At 42.3% G+C, this 17,150-nt stretch overlaps 1 protein-coding gene across 5 annotated transcripts in view; it reads right to left on the reverse strand.

Moving 5' to 3' along the window:
- Positions 1 to 4,601: 4,601 nt before the first annotated feature.
- The window catches only part of peak1 (pseudopodium-enriched atypical kinase 1), a 129,120-nt gene continuing 116,571 nt past the window's right edge, over positions 4,602 to 17,150 (reverse strand). For all 5 annotated transcript variants that reach the window (XM_037766797.1, XM_037766794.1, XM_037766792.1 and 2 more), the window contains 2 exons: positions 15,259 to 16,085; positions 4,602 to 9,992 (listed from right to left, as the gene is read on the reverse strand). In XM_037766797.1, the coding sequence (XP_037622725.1) occupies positions 8,604 to 9,992; positions 15,259 to 16,085 (2,216 nt within the window). In that variant the 3' untranslated portion in view covers positions 4,602 to 8,603. The remainder of the gene's footprint in view (positions 9,993 to 15,258; positions 16,086 to 17,150) is intronic.

The following is a 17,150-nucleotide window of genomic DNA, read 5'->3' on the forward strand; positions in this document are numbered from 1 at the left end:
CACACACACACACACACACACACACAAATTCACACTCTCTCACACACACACACACACACACACACACACACACACGTGCGCACACACACACACACACACACACACACAAATTCACACTCTCACACACACACACGCGCACACACACACACACACACACACACACACACACACACACACACACACACATCCTGGTGTTACGCAACGGGTGCACGGTAGGGGGGGAGAGACTGGGATGGGAGGTGTGTGTGTGTGAATGTGTGTGTGTGAGTGTGTGTATTTCAGGGACACCCAAACTTTTCTTCCTCATCATCCCTCCTCAAACTGACGCCCACAAACCTCCCCAAACTATGTCCCAAAAACAAACCTCTTTCTTCTCTCCTCTTCATCGTCATCATATTATCTGTTAGGGATGATTCAGTGTGGAGTTACATAACTGTCTATACTGGAGGTGGGCAGGGTGCTGTGATGACACCTCTGATAACAAAACACTCATCTTTTATTTATCCTCTCATTGTGTCTCAATTCCCAGTAAATTAAACTAGAGGCGGACTCCTCTCCCTGCTGCCATGCCAAAGCCACACTTAAACACAATTTCCCCATGTTTTTGTGTCTAAGTGTTTAATGGGGATAACACTTTTTGAAATTGGTCCAGTATTTTTTTTTTTTTTTACCTTTATTTATTCAGGGGAGGTTCACTGAGAGCAATGCTTTCTTTTTCAGGAACACCCTGATCACATTCACAAAGTTATACATTCACACCTGGAAGCTGCCCAGTACAACCACAGTCTGATCTGCTGGCCACTGAGCAGCTCCACTGGAGCGGTTGGGGTTAAGTGCCTTGCTCAAGAGCACCTCAGTGGTAGTAATGAGGAAGGAATGTGAGCTACATTCACTAAAAGTGCATGTTTTTGTCACCAACAGGCTCAAATAGTTATCAAAGTGTCTGACAACATTATTGAAAGGAACCTACAGAGAAATAATCTATTTTCTTACCTTTCACATGATCCACTCTGTTTGTTTCTGTGTTCAACTCATGAAAGGCGGCTACCGGATTCAAAGACCTCGTCCATATTGTCGAAATCATCTAAATATGCAGCCATGACATTGAAAGTCTTTTAGCTAACACTAAGCTACGCTTTCTGTACTCCAACACCACAAACTCTGCCCGGCTGGCACTCGTGTTTCCACCATAAATGTATTCCACTATTCAACCGTTGTGTTCCGGAAAAACAAGCAATTTTAGTGGTTAAGTAAAACTTTGAGGTGCCACTTTCTAATACGGCCTGTTCATGAAGAGTTCATAACTATTTATTCATGTTAATAAATAATGTATTATTCCTTTATGGATCAGTACAGTCAAAGCAAGTAGCAAGTCTAGTAGTTATAGGAGGATAACACCAGCCAAAGGGATATTCACAACTTGACAATCCAAACATTATTAATTATTAATTATCAATTAATTAAGCCCCATTAAGAAAACGCTTTATTTTAATTTATGAGACTCTTTTTTATTTTTATTTGTCTGGCATCTCATTAAGCTACTTGGAAAAATACAGTTTTGCATATCAAATATGTGATTAGTTGATGGAATATGATACGTGATCAGAGTCTTTGTTATTGTGAATGGTGAGCACTCCGCTCCACTTTACTGTCATCCTCAACCTGCTGTTATTATTCCATCTATCATCTAGCGACACATATTAGAAATACTGTCATCAACAAAATTACAGATTCACATTTCCGTTTCTATCTTATACTTATTTTTTACTCATGTTTATATTTAAGCGCTATATTTTAACTCCACTATGTTAAACCTTAGATTATCATTTAACTTTTACTTTAGTGATTTCCTCTTTTATATATACATATTGTATGAGCTTTGTTTAAGGAACCTGAGACCAAAGATTGTCATTGCCATGACCGCTTTGCTGGAATTGACAAATGACAAATAATGAACCTTAATTTAGGCTACTGCATCTTTAACACACATTTTTACCTTAATTTGACCACCTGGAAGACACTGTTGACAGAGGTTTAAAGGAACAGAGTGTAGCATTTAGGGGGATCTATTGGCATAAATGGAATATAATATTAATAAGTATGTTTTCTTTCGTGTATAATCACCTGACAATAATAATCATGTTTTCGTTACCTTAGAATGAGCTGTTTATACCTACATACGGAGCCGGTCTTCTTCGGTCGTTTCTTGAAGGTAACCCCCGAGCTGTGAAACTCTCCTGAGATGGTTGAAGTTAGGTGTTGACCTTGAATAGTTAAGGTTATAGCATAGAGGTCGTTGGGCAGAGAGTCTTGCAAGAGTTTTTACACGTTTTCTTAACTTGTGCGTTAGGCTACCTTCTAGACACGACCATCCTCTTCATGGAGCCAGCCATGTTTTATTGGCGCTCTACATAGGGCCATTCATGGTATGCATCAGCCACCGTAGTTCTGCTACACGCTTGCCACACGGGAGAAGTTACAGTTGGTTGCAATCTGCCATCTCACCGCTAGATGTCGCCAAATCCAACATACTGCGCCTTTAAATGGAAATTTAAACAAATGAATTTTGATGAAGGCTTTCCTTACAGTACGAGGGGGGTAACCTTTCCTTTAATTCACATTACAGATATTACTTCTTTCACTATTGCCTCCTTAGAATCCCCTGTTTGCCAACAGCAGTGCCGTCTGATCAAACAAACCTCTGTCACCTGTGAACTAAAACTCACTGACGGGCAACGTGAAATAAAGTCGTAGAGCATCCTAACAATCCAAAATGTCTGTAAAACACTGATGATTGGATGGAAAGGATTTCCTCTTTCCTCATTTTCAATTACAAAGTGAGACAGCTGAGTGAGACATTAAGTCAGATATAATCTCAGTCTAGACAGAATCATCATCTCATCTTTTTCCTTCATCTTTGTCCTTCACTGTAAATGCTTTTGTTTTCATATTTCTCCTGCAAAATTCCTACAGCATGTTTTCACAGCTTTCAGCCACACTGAGCTGAAAGTGGCATAAATAAAACTCACAAGTAAACAGTCAGTTCATAAGAGGCTTAACAGCAGGAGAATGGTGCATTCTGGGTTTTCTTTGCCTTTTGAATGTCTCCATCTGGTGGTGGAGCTGCTGTAGTGATGCTGGAACAGAAACGCCTCATGTTCCAATAAAAACACTTACTTTACTGAGTCTGGGCATGACTCATGACTCATAGTGTTGCATTGTGTTTCAGGTGGCCTCATTTGTATCCACTCGAGTTTGTATTAAAAAAAGATGAACGAGACACAGCAAGTTATGTAAATAACATGCTTTAGTTAGACGTACACACCCTTATTTTGGTTAAAGCCTCTGAACACCCACACAGGTGTTTTCAGTTATTCTGGCTGATCAGACCTCTGCTCAGGTTGGAGGGAGGTGGAGCTAGGATGAGAATCATCTACCAATGAGAATGATAAAGGTGTAATTTGTCCCACCCCGACAGGTTCAACAAAGCTAACAGGAGACTCAGGAAGATGCCACTCAATCAGTCTATACACACCCACACGGTCCTGAGGGGAGGTCTAACTGAAAACACCTGTGTGGGTGTTCAGAGGCTTTAAGGTACTCTATAAGAGTCCCCTAACTTCACTGGTCAATAGACCTTTTTAACAGCAGAGATTTAGACATGTCATACTAAGGTTTATTAAAAGAGGCTGGGACACGGTGTTAAGCTATGGGGTATGACACATACGCAGTTCAAATCAGCAGTTCAAGCTCAATTTCGGCGAGTGCAGACCAGATTTTACCGCCAGCATGCACAATACAATGACCCTGTGATCGAAGCAGCTAAATGGAATTCAGCCATCATTAATTACATTATTTACACCTGTGCTATTCCTGCTGTGACATGTCCAAATGTCTTCTGTGAAAAAAGGTCAATAGCGAGCTGGGAAGAAATGTTATACTTCGGGGTTTCTGTTGGGCACTTTAACTAAATCAGAGAGCATCTTTAAATCTTAAATCTAATATTTTGAAAAACATCCATCGATCTATGTAGACATAAACACCAGACTTGAGATTTAATTTATAACCAAATAACTCTCTGGACTCAAAGTGTTTCCCCACAGTGCTCTCAATCTTTAAGATGCACGGCTCCTTTGAGATACGCCAGCACAGAAACATGAGACGTGCAAAGTTCAAAATCAAATTCAAACACTCGAGATCGCAGGTCTCTCTTGAGTTTAAAAAAAAAAAAAAATCACAGGGCTTTTGGTTGATGTTCTAAAGCATTGAGAAGATTAATATGTTTCCAGTTTTAGTATGGTGACTGTAAATAATTTAAAGGCTCATTATCAGCCCAGGGCTCGAGGATTTTGCTGTAGCATCAGTCCAGGTCTAAAATGACTGGAAACCAAGGGTTTCACCGCACAAACAGTAAAGTATAATCCACTCAAGTACGTAATGAATAACTTGCAATGAAATAGATTTTAAAAATGACTAAAATAAGTCTTAATTTACTCAAGTACACAACCAAAACTCGTTCACTTTACAGTCTGTCCAGTCACTATAAACCCTAGTGATTCTCCACTGGAAGGTAAACAGCAATAACACAACGGCACAAAGTGTATATATAAAAACATATATTTATTGTTCTGTTACTGTTGGTTAACTTGATCAACAATAAATGGCGGCAGGCCAGGAGACAAACTGTACACATATTAATAGAACGCCTTAGAGAGCTTCTGCTTTTCTGTTCAGTGGCAATTAACAATGCAAAGAGAGAAGGAGAAAACAAATATCCGCTGTAGGCCGTACACGGTTGATGGATGTTGGGTTTTAATGGCGCGTTCAAAAAAGTCATCCTTCGGCCTCTTTTCAAAGTGGTTCATCTCCTAAGCAAGAGGGGTAAAAATACTGTACATCGCTCTGTATGTCAATGCTCCTCAAACCATGTGAAGATCTATTTCATCCTTTGTTTAGGACAGTGATAACTACTCACCGTTTTCTTCCCCCCAAAAACAAGCGAGGTTTGAAGAAAGTCAAGCTTTAAAAATGAATAAATGATATTTAGACTCTCTAAAGACAGAAATAGAGGTGCTCCGTACTCGACAAAATAGTGTGTGGATTAAAATAGATAAAGGTTATATATATTTATACTATATATACTATATAAAGGCTTAAATCTCTAGATACAAGGACAGCCACCAGTGCTGTCCACACACATTCCTCAGTACACAAACCCTTTGATGCAGCAACAAACTCACACCTGCTTTGTCTCGTTTTTCGCTCCGTGGACCATTAAGTCTCGTACTGTACATCTGCAGTAAAAGGATCACAGGATCCTGATCTCAAAGGTACATTTCCCCCCCATCCCCAGTGAGAAGCTGAACAGCTGCAGTTAACCAGAGCAAATATAACAGAAGGGAACATTTCTGCACAGAAGTACACCGAGTTAAAGATGCTTTCCCGGGTGTTTGATCATCATAACCACAAATAAACCCATGGGTGTAAAACTCAAAGTGTTTTTATGGTGAAGCGGAGGCTTGTGTATTCCCACTGACTCCAAGGTACTGATCAATAACGCAGAGCTCATTTAATTAAATCAGAATGAATCCGTTGAGTGACAAGCAGCGAGCGTCGATGCAGGATCTGCCGTCCTGTTGGCCGGATAAGAACAGAAGCGGACGGGGAAACAAGGCAGGAGGAATGGAAGCAAGTCTCAGTGGTTGAGTTTCTCTTCGAGGCTGTGGTCGGTTACCACACAAAAAGAGTTTGTATGTGAAACTAAGTGGTTCTATTTGAAGATGAGATGTGTCTCTGAAGCGGATGAGATCAGGTCCAAATGTCTCTGTTTTCAGTCCAGGCAAACTTTTACATTCCACACGCTGAAAAAAACAAATCCTCGAAAGTTCACCGGGGAGTTTTTCTCTGCCTCTCCTGCGTGCATCATCGTGTCCTCAGTCTCCATCGAGGAGCGCCAACGTTCGGACTGAATGTGCAAATGTCGTTCCGTAAAACGCAGAAACCGTTCGAAATCAACTTGACAAAAACAACACAACAAAGACGAACCTTTTGCAGTCCCTGAAACATTCCCATCGTCTCCCATCCACTGTAACTGTTGCTTCATTTGCAGGATTTAACTGACATGAATCAGTTTATGTGCCACAAAACTAACTGATGAGAGGATTAGTAAAAAGACTGCATAAAAATTACCTCCAGAGGAAATAACAAACAAAGATATTAATTGCACATACTCCGACAAGAAACCCAACCAACAGCCGGGGCAGTTGTGTCCCATTTTAACTTCAAAGCATGTAAAAAGCTCTGAAAACTGCAACGCCAAAATTAGCTCAGTGTTCTTCACAGCTACCTCGTTCAAAGCCCTGTGCGGGAGTGTAACGTGTGGTATGAAACGACAGCATTTAAGGGTGTAACTTTTGTTAAATTTAACTCCAGTTGGGCTTTTGAATTTTAAACCAGAGTGACATTTGAACTGAGCTGTGCAAACTTTGGGACTCAAACAAATCTACTGTAATCAAGTCTGACTGCATGTTGTAATAAAATGAAATAAACATTTCTGGTAAAAACCTCTAAAAGTATCTCAAACTGTCTAAGTGGACAATTTGTGGCAGGTCTTTGGCTTCAGTGGTAAAATATATTTCACTTTTCCATTTGTCTAGATTAAAAAAAGAAGCGATCTCACCCTGATTAGATTTGATTTTAAAGAGGACAAATCCATCAATGGTTTTCTTTTTCCCTCATTCCCTTCATTTCTTCAAGATCTCTATTTCTGATGCTTTCTCAAGTTTTCTCTCTAGAAACTGAGCGCTCTGAGGGAATCTAATTGTGGTGTGTCTTTAGATGTCTGATGAAACTTTTCTATGGAATATTGATGTGTGAATTCATTCCATTCGACAGCGCCTCAAATAAATCCTGGAGACGGCTGCCATGCAATCTATATCTAATATGAATAGCTATCACAACTCTGCAGTCTGGCAGAATTTGGCTGGAAAAAAACCCCATAGACATCTAAAATCCCTCACACGTTTTGGTAAATCTCTTCAATCTGGAACTGACGGAGTGTTTTTAACACACGTGAGATGTGACCAGCTAAAAGAAACAAATGAAGTGAATAATGAAGAGATGTCTGGCAAATAGACATCAACGTGCTACAGAGAGGCGAAGTCACGCCCCTTCCGGTGGACCACCATGGGACCTTATTTTGGAGAAATATGAACGGTCGTCAACGGCAAGAGACAATTATTTTTTTTATCCCGTAGCCATGAATCACAAACATAATGTTTATCGATTTAAAACATAATTTTGCAAGTCAAGAGAGTCGCAGTTTGTTGTCTGTTGAAGAATCAGACTGTGAAAATACCTAATTTGAAGGACTCTCTCTGAAGCTACGATGTCTATGTGTTTCCTACTGGGATGAACTCACACGAGCAACGGGTCTCGCTCGTTCTTTCTCTTCCCGGCTGATAAAAAGACCAGGAGTCGCTGGATGAAACACATCAGGTAAGATAACGTTTCATCTGTGCGTGCAACACAGCTAAGTTAGCTAACTAGCTGGCGTTGGTGACGTATATTGTGCGAGACAAGATGTAGTTCACTGAGCGGATTTACATAATTCATTTGATTAATATCTTTTGATTCATATTTTCTTATCAAAACATTATATCCATAAAATGATATGGCCTAAAATAATACCCTCTGTTTATACTTTTAAAGATTCCTATTTTAAAACACGTTTGACTATGATTGAAAGCTTATACAATTTAAATTAAAATTCTAAATTGGCAGAAACTATTAGATAATTTCAAATGTGTTCCAATTGTTTAACAGACCTTCATCTTTTCCTTTCCTTACATTTTATTTGTTGAATAATTTATTCTAATTTTATTATTTTTATACTGTGAAATATATTTACTGATGTTTATGTAATGAAAAATCTGAACATGTTTATGTAACTACTGTATTGAACTTTGTAAATAAAGTTTTTGGAGCGGTTTCACATAAAACTAAATGATACGACCAACTGTGACTCTCTTGACTTTCAAAATTATGTTTTAATTTGACAAATATCCATCCATCTTCAACCGCTTATCCGTGATTGGGTCATATAAGATATTTGACAAATATCTTATATGTGATTCATGGCGCAATTCAAACGGGATCAAAAGAAATATCTGTCTCTCTCCGTTGACTACCGTTCATATTTTTTCCGAAATAAGGTCCCATGATGGTTCACCGGAAGGGGCGGGACTTCGCCTCTCTATAATAACAATTCAGTTTGTCTTGGCCTAGATCTGAGAACAATGTCAGACAACCACTTCATCTGCTGGACTCTTCACCATCCTGCTGTTGCTAACGAGTGCTCAGAATAACCCCGACCATGAAGCCTGTCTGATGGGAACTCAGCCTCTCGCTCTGTGGATCCACTTTGTTCATGAAGAAAACAGACGTTTGCACGACCAGCTGTTTAGTTTTAGGCGAGAGCTGTGGCTGCTGCAACAACAAAGCTGACTATTAGCTTACATCACACATTAGCGTCAGCAGAGGGACCACACAGGGCGGGGGAGGAAGTTGGATCTGTTGCCATAGTAACAACTGGCCGGAGGAGCTCAGAGTGGCTGTGACTGCGTCAGGTGGAGGGTGTGTGTTTGGTGCGTTTGGCTCGGTGCTGCGTGCGCCGGCTGGTTCTGGGACTGAGCGTGTGGCTGCGGCTGTGGCTGCTGCAAGATGTGCACCACCCGGCTCAGCGTGTCCGTGGTGGCGAACGCCAGATACTGGCAGCACAGCCAGTCCTCCAGGCTCACGCCGCAAGCCGCGTCCAGCGAGCGCTCCGCAAACTTGATCATCATCAGTGTCCGCTTCAGGTCCAGCCAGTTCTGGAGGGTGGCCTCGCGCTGGCTGGAGGTGGCCCCCGACATGGGGCCCGTGCTGCTGCAGCCAAGCGCCTGGAACAAGTCCTCCCGGGGGCCCCAGAGCAGGCACTGCAGGCAGGCCCGGGCCTCGGACATGCGGATCCGTTCAGAGGGGTTGACGGTGAGCAGCAGCCTGGCGAGCTGCTGCAGACCCTGTGAATAGAGCGATCTGACCGGCAGCGGCGGCAGGTCGGCCCACGTGTACTCACGCTCCTTCAGCTCCGGCGTCTCCTCGAAGGGGTTGGGCCGGTGCAGCATCTCGTAGATGAGAATCCCGGTCTGGAACTCGTCACACTTGCGGTACTGTGTCGCTGTGACAATTTCCGGCGCCAGGCGTGACTGGTCGCGCAGCGTACCAGGGTCGGCGGCCAGAGTGCTCTTCTGTTTGGCTTGGGAGAAGTTACTGATGATGAGGCGGGCGGGGCAGGTGGCGTTGGCGGCAGCAGTAGCAGCACCGGCGGAGGTTGCACCAGAGCCGCCGCTGCTGCTGTTGCTGTTGTTGTTGGGCTCAAGATTGTCCAGGTTCCAGGAGTTTCCAGGTTGGCATTGGACCAGCAGCAGGTTTTCCAGTCGCAGGTCACAGTGGGTCACGTGATACGGTTTCATGTGCTCCAGGCCGGAGCACAGCTGCAGCAGCAGGAGACACACCTGACGCTCGTACAGCTCCGGGTTGTGAGTGTGCCGCGCCACGCCGTCTCGGACAAAGTCGGCCACCGTCTGGAAGGGCACCTCGCGCGTGATGACCACCACTCGGCTCCTCAAGCGGCCGACAGTGTTCATGTGACCCGCTGCCGGGGTTTCGTCTAGTTTACCATTTGGCGCTTTGGAGTCCGTCGCCTTGGTTTCAGTCTTAATCTCTTTCTCTTTCTCCTTCGACGCATCTACATCTTCCTCCTCCTTCTCTTCTTCCTCCTCTTCCTCCTCCTCCTCACCTTCCTCCTCTTCCCAGGGCAGCAGGCGGGCGGGGACGTCAGCCAGGAAGTGTCCACAGTCCTGCTGGATATTGAAGTGCACGGCGAGGCTCTGTCTCACTGCAAGGCTGTGGAAGAACTGCTGCTGGGTCTCCTTCACTTTGCTCCGACAGATCTGGAGAAGTAAAGATAACAAAGAGAATATTTTCATCAATGGCTATTCTATATTTCTTTATAATCAATAAATCCCATGAAAATTGAGAGAAATAGTTGTGTAAAGAATGAAATGAGAGAGCCAGCTGGCCCTTATTAGGGCTAGGTCTTATTAATAACATTTTATATAGACACCTATTTTTTTTTTTTTAAATAATACATCTACAGCTTGAGAATGAGCCATTTAAAAAATGTTGGCGGGTCCAAAACAAATGTTTTGTTTATCTCTGTGGAAGATATCTGACGTTTGGTTCCCACTTCTAACAAGGCTGGTGAGCCAATAGTAAAACAACGTTGGTATCACGTGGTATCTCTGGGTCGTCAGTTAGTGTGGAAAAAACAGATAAATGTCTGAGACTGACAGTAAGTGCCTGGCAATGACTTGTTGTGAAGTAAACGCATAATAACTGCATAATGCCAGTTTTCTCCGTTAACACGGTTGAAATGTCATTAACTTTTAAATGATGAAAGTTGATGTTTTTACCTTTGTTCAGTTTAAAGGTTTATGTGCCAAGCACTAGTAAAAACTGACATTAAGAGACAGTTATTAATTTTTAATGAAATCAAATAAGCTGATATTGCCTCTCGACGGCCGTGAGAGACTTTTAAACAAACAGCAATCTATTGCAAAACATCAGGAACAAAATAGACCATTTTAGCAGAGGAATGCACAGGAGAACTCCAACATCAAAGATGTTTTCTGTTTCAAAACTCCCTGTTTCTCTACAACATTTTCCCGTTAATGATAAATAGAGCGGAGGAGAGCAGCAGCGAGCGAGCAGACTTCAGGCTGTCACCGACAGCAGGGAGAGCCGAGAGCGCGTCTCCGTCTCCTAAACCACAGTGACAGTCCTCTGCAGCTCTCTGTCTTCCTACACTTTGATCACAGCGTGGAGAAGATCGGTCTCTGCAGACGTCACAACATTCACTAAAATACCAGCAAAGGGAAAGAAGTCACGACATATTACTGAGATATTCCTGGTTGAATGGTTTAACTATTGTTCCATGCATGTTTAGTGGTAATTATCTTACAGAGATTAACCTGTGCAAACATTTCATCAGATAAAATGATTGAAATTGATGTTAAGATTCAGAGAAAGAAGGAAAATGTGAGGACAAACTAAATGTCTTCATTTAGACACATCAGGTGTTGTTAAAGGTGCAGTGTGTAGAATTTGACCGCATCTAGTGGCGAGGTTGCAGATTGCAACCAACTGAAACATCTGCCCGTGTGCCAAGCGTGTAGGAGAACTACGGTGGCCGATGCGAAAACGTGAAAATGCCAGTGTTTGGTTTGTCCGTTCAGGGCTACTGTAGAAACATGGCGGACTCCGTGAAGAGGACCCGCTCCATTATGTTGATATAAACGGCTCAATCTAAGGTCAGGAAAACACAGCGATTCTTAGTTTCAGGTGATCATACACTAAAGAAAACATACTAAATAATATTATATTCCATTTTTCCGTGTCTAGAAAGTAATCCACAAGTTGCGAAACTCGTGTGAGATGGTTAAAGTTAGGACAGGTTGTCGGGTCTCGCGAGAGTTTTTGCAATTTGTGGGTTACCTTCTAGACACGACCCTGTTCCTTTAAGGATGGAATCATTAGTCTGACTAGTCTTTAAAGGTAACTAATTAACTGGTGCATTTCTATTTGCTAATAAATCAAATTGAATGTTGTCTAATGCACACCTGGTAATGAAGTAATGAACTATTGTATTTCTCTCATACTAAACAGGACATGGAAGTTGAAAATTAATTGTTTACAGAAGAACATTATTCTAACAGCAATATTACATTACATATTATAAGCTTTTACAATGCACAATACATTTTGTCATTTTAATAGCCCCCCCACTACGGTCTCCTCCACATTGGGAGCAATATTGGGTTTGGCGTCTTGCTCAAGGGGCCCTTATGGACAGGAGGAGCCTGGAATCACTTTACCTTACATTTTAAGAAATACATATTTTCTTCCATCACATCTTTTTGTTTAGTGAAAAACAAACTAACTTGAATAAGGTAATCATTAACCACAATGTCCCCCTGCATAAATAAAGGATAAATCAAAATAAAAACATTGTGTGAGTCTGTTCTTTCTTACATGATAAGTCCTGTATACTTATTTTTTTAAATCAGGCTCTATTTTTCATTTCTCCACCGTGAGATACCATTCTCAAGTTTCATGTGAGGATATTCACGATTATCCTATCCTACCCCTTAGGATAGGAAATTCACCATAATCAACTTATTGTATGTTTTTCATCGTGATCAGCAATAAAATCCTACATCGCTATTAATGTTTCTACTGTTTTGTACTATATCAGACAAAACTCTTCACACATGTAAAAATAACAGTCTTTTTGAGCCAGTCTTTTTGAGATAGTCTTTGACGCTGACTTTGCTGCAATAAAAGTGTGTGTGTTCTTTAATTACATCTACTTCAACCATTCCACTTTATTACTTCTATTAAGGTTGACTTGAACCTTGGTGGTCTCTTTGGGTTATTTTATGGACAGTTTATTAGATTGTGATGTGAGGTGAAGAAGTCTTCCTTCACTGCGTAACTCTTCAGGAATGTGCCTGTTCACTGGATGTCTGTTTAGACATGTTGGCTCTGAGACTACAGCCGCCTCCTGGTCACTCTTTGAGAGTGGAGTTTTCACTATTCAGATGCCATATTCTGTGAGCTGTATTGCTGGTTGTAACACAAAAGCTCCAGGTTAACGGACACATTTAAATTTATTGTTCCCTCTTTTGACATTTCAGAGAAACTTTAAAGCCCACCGACTCAACTCGCTGAATTCCTCCGAGAGTCCAGAATTCACGCAGACATGCTAAAGGTGGATTATGAATAATTAGCACCGCATTAAAAAATATCACAGCCTGTAAAAAATCTCATTTGCAGGAGGATCAACTGTGCTTACGTACGGGGGGGTTAAGGAAGGCAGGAGCACAACTGGGCCACATTAAAACGGCGAGCTGGGGGAAAAGTTTAATTGGGAAGCTGGGGCCTGTTTGTGTTCTGCTGCTCCTGGTTGCCTTATTTATGAATGAGCATCATAAAAAAAACAAGTCTCTCTCGCTCTTGAAAGTCTGCAGCTAATACGAGGGCAGAGCTTTGAAGTGCTGTGGAGCGGAGAGAGTTTCATATCCTGTGAATAATGCAACCTTCATCCATATCTGCTTTGTGTTTAGCTTCAGAACTGTTTCGGCAAGCTCTACCCTCCAACCCCACCTCTCTACCTCCTCTCTACCTCCTCCCTCACACACACACACACACACACACACAATGTACCACAAGCAGACAAAACTGCTAACCTCACACAATTATATATATGAAAAAAAAGATTGCATGCTCACACAGGTTTTATTGCACAAGGTCGTGCCCTAAAGGCACAAAGTTTAAGTGCTAATATTTCAGCACAAACACCTTCCTCCTCCTCGGCTTAAAGGGGAGTGGAAGGAGATTCCTCAACATAAAAAACAAACACCTAAGGATTTAATAAATCGACTGTAAGGACAGCAACCACTAGACTCCAAATGTGCCTTAAAATCCATCTCGATGCAGAGAGGAAGTGAAGCAAAGAGCCAAAAACAAACAAACATAAACTAATGAATTCAAACTAATAAGATGCTGAAAATAAGCTGTTTGTTTGCAAGATCTGGTAAAAGCAAACTACTTGCTTTAGTTCGGCCTAAAGCCAGTAGCTGTATGTGGGTGAAAACTTTAAATACTTTGACTTTGAAAGTGGGGCAAACTAGCTAAAGTTAGTGTGTGTTTCAGGGTCATACAAAGTTTGAGGATTTCATGTGTTTCATGTACATGGATTACACACTTCCAGATCTTTCAGTAACCAATTAAAACAATGGTTGATTAATTCATACACATGTCAGCACTTAACTCTCTTTTTGCTGCTTCTATATGTCCTGTTTGTCTGCAATGTTGATTTATATTTATAAATGTCACTACTGTTTCTACTGCTTTTAACAACTGTGTGTCCTTTTCCAACATTTAAACTGCATGTCTTGTTTTGTGTGTTTGTTCTGGTGTATTTTAGGAAGACTGTTGAACTGCGTGCCCTGTTTTTGTTTTGATGTATTTTAGGATTGCCTTTTGTAACACATTGGCCTGGGACAACAGATGAAAAATAGCCTTTTGGCTAATTCTGGCATTTTTAACTTTTTCAAATTTATCAATTTGATCAGTCCCTTCTCAAATAAACTAAACTAAAAAAAAAAAAAAACTATAAAACTATCTTTGTGAATATAAAAAAGAACACAATTTCCTAGAGTCTCATGTGACATCTTTAAATGTCTTGCTTTGTCCAACCAACATTTTGAATCCCAAAGATATTCAGTTTACAATGTTATAAAACAGAAAAAAGCACATTAGACAAGCTGCAGTAAGGAGCCTCTTGTTTTACATTTTCTAGACACAAAAATTCAAAATGTGCATCATGTCGTGTTTACTAGATTAAACTTGGCAGGAAAAGTACGCATGAGACTCAATATAGTTCAATTTCAATAAACTTTATGGGCTTTAATTACAGCTCTCTGGGCTGCCTCTAGCCCTCAGGCCGAGGCTAGAGGCAGCACTTTTTAAGCTCAATATTAAACTACCATCATACTCACAGACTGTATGTAAGAAGTGGATGTAGTTACCGTGATGTCACCAATTTGTGGACTGCCGTTTTGAGGCTCAAGTTCGGCATTTTGTCAGTTGCCAATCTTGTTTTTATGCAACCACAAGAGGGTGGAGTTAAGTACAACCAAACGCTGAATAAGACATTTTTAGGTGACCAAAATGTTAATATTAACTTTCATGAACTGAAAACACACTGTGAAAGGGTCAAAGTTGTAACTCCTAGACCGGACAACGCGACCTGTCAATCACAAGGCAGCCCCGCCTTAAAGCATCCCCTGCTTTATGGTCTATTTGACTCTAAATGGAACCATAATTTACTAAATGAACATCATGCTGTATTGAAGAAGACTTGAAACTAGCGATTGAGACCATAAACTCATGTTTACAATGTTTACTGAGGTAAGTAGGCTCATTTTCTCATAGACTTCTATACAATCAGACTTCTTTTTGCAACCAGAGGAGTCGCCCCCTGCTGGGTATTAGAAAGAATGCACAAGACTGTGCATGAAAACAGAAAAGGTCAATCTGAATGTTGTCATTCGGCAGAACAAACTGATGTATGAACAGAACCAGACGTCTCACCTTGATGGCGTAGTTGACCAGCGGGTCCTTGGCGTAGGAGGCAGTGTAGTACACAGCATCCCCCGCCTCACAGCAGGGTTTCCCGGTGGTCAGCCTGAAGTGGGACCAGCTGTCAGTGCCGAATCTCAAGTGATCCTTCTGACCGGCCATGAAACGGTCCTCACACTTTGTCGCCAGCTTCCGCAGCGTGTCCGTGTGGAGCCCCCGGATCCTCCCCACCACCTCATCCCAGCTGTCTAGCCCCCTGTACAGAGCAGGTCTCTGGGGTTTGGATGCTCCAGCAGCAGCAGCACCTCGACCCGCTGTCGTCCGTCCCCTTCCAGCCAGGGACTCCGTACTCGTGTAGGCCCTCCTCTCTCTGCCGGCCGTGGCGCTGGGTGCAGCGGATGCAGCAGGTTGAGGAACCAGGGAGGGGACGCTGTTAGTCGGGCGGCTCTTGTTGGTCGCCGTGGCAGCTGTCGCCGGCCTCTCCAGGGAGTCGCCGCTCTCGTGGTCGTGGACTCGATGAGGCTCGGAGCTGAGAGACGAACTCTGACTGGCGGTCTCCCAGGTGGAGTCCAAGTCGTAGATAGGGTTGGCCACGCTCAGGTTGGTGCCTCCAGGTCTGGCCTCAGCCCGAGGTCTCACCCCTCCCTGGACCGACTCTTTGCCTGCCAGACTGGGTTCGGTACTGGAGCGAGGTACATTCTTCTTAGGTAGCGGTGGCGGTGTGGCATAAGAGGGCGGCTGGTCAGCGTGGAAGTCCAGGTCGATGGACGCCAACGTATCGTTGGATGCTTTCACGTTTCGTGGCTGTTTGAGTGGGATCATGTTGGCTCTGGATTGACCTGGAGGAAAAGAAAGATAAAAACATGTATTAATTCAAACTGAATGCTTAAACCACTGAACCATATCAAACTGTGCGGAGATCTTTTTTAAGGATAAGCCACGTGTTGCCGTTTAAATGCCTTAGTATTGTGATATGTTTTATGATACTGTACAGATTCTCAAAAACGCTGTATCGATGTTTAATTAACAGTTTACATGCAAAGATTAACTCAGTTAATATTTTATTTTATTTGCAAAGAGATGCGCCCTCTCAGTTGATGTGCCCTCTCAAAGTAGTGCTCTGTTGTTGGATGTTACAGGGATCTTATTGCATAAAAAAAGTAAACTTTTTGAACTCAGATTTTATGCATATGGTGGTGTGTTCTTTGTACTAAGACAGATTTTCTAAAATTCGATTTTAAAAATTGAAATATATCACCTTGCTTACAGTATCATAACATATTGAATCGTAACCCCTGTATGATGATATGTATCATATCGATTGTAACACCCTATATCATGATCATATCGCCAGATTATTTCCAATACACAGGCCCTACTTTTCGAATTTCGATTTTCATTCCACATCATCAATCCCTTGCATAAATGTTGGCCAGAAAAGGCAATGTTTCAGAACTTAGATGGTCCTTTTTTTGTGATTTTAGCTGTCGAGACTGGATAAACGCGAGATAACACAACATGAAAAAAACTGTGTTTCCTAAATGTGACTTACACAAAAGTAAAAATCTGAATTCCTAACAGCTGAAAAGGATAAAAGCGACACCTGAAACACAAATCATTGCACACTCTTTCACCCCCCAGCTCCTTGTTCCTCCCACATGGCGTTTCCAGCCGCCCACCGGCTCGCTGCCTCTCATGAAGACGAGAGGCTGACACAAGGTTGTGTGCTGCGGCACGTGAGGGAGCTGGTGGCCCTGAGGAAAAATTCAAGCCAGAGAGCAGGACAGCTGGGCACAAGTCGTCCCTCCAAACTATCCAGCTGCCCGACTCAATCTGCAGCCCCTGCTCTGCAGTGAGGCTTAAAGAGACAGAATGGAGAGCACATTTATCACTGGCTTCTAGTG

Source organism: Sebastes umbrosus, chromosome 4 (assembly GCF_015220745.1).
Source record: "Sebastes umbrosus isolate fSebUmb1 chromosome 4, fSebUmb1.pri, whole genome shotgun sequence".
Lineage (NCBI taxonomy): Eukaryota > Metazoa > Chordata > Actinopteri > Perciformes > Sebastidae > Sebastes > Sebastes umbrosus.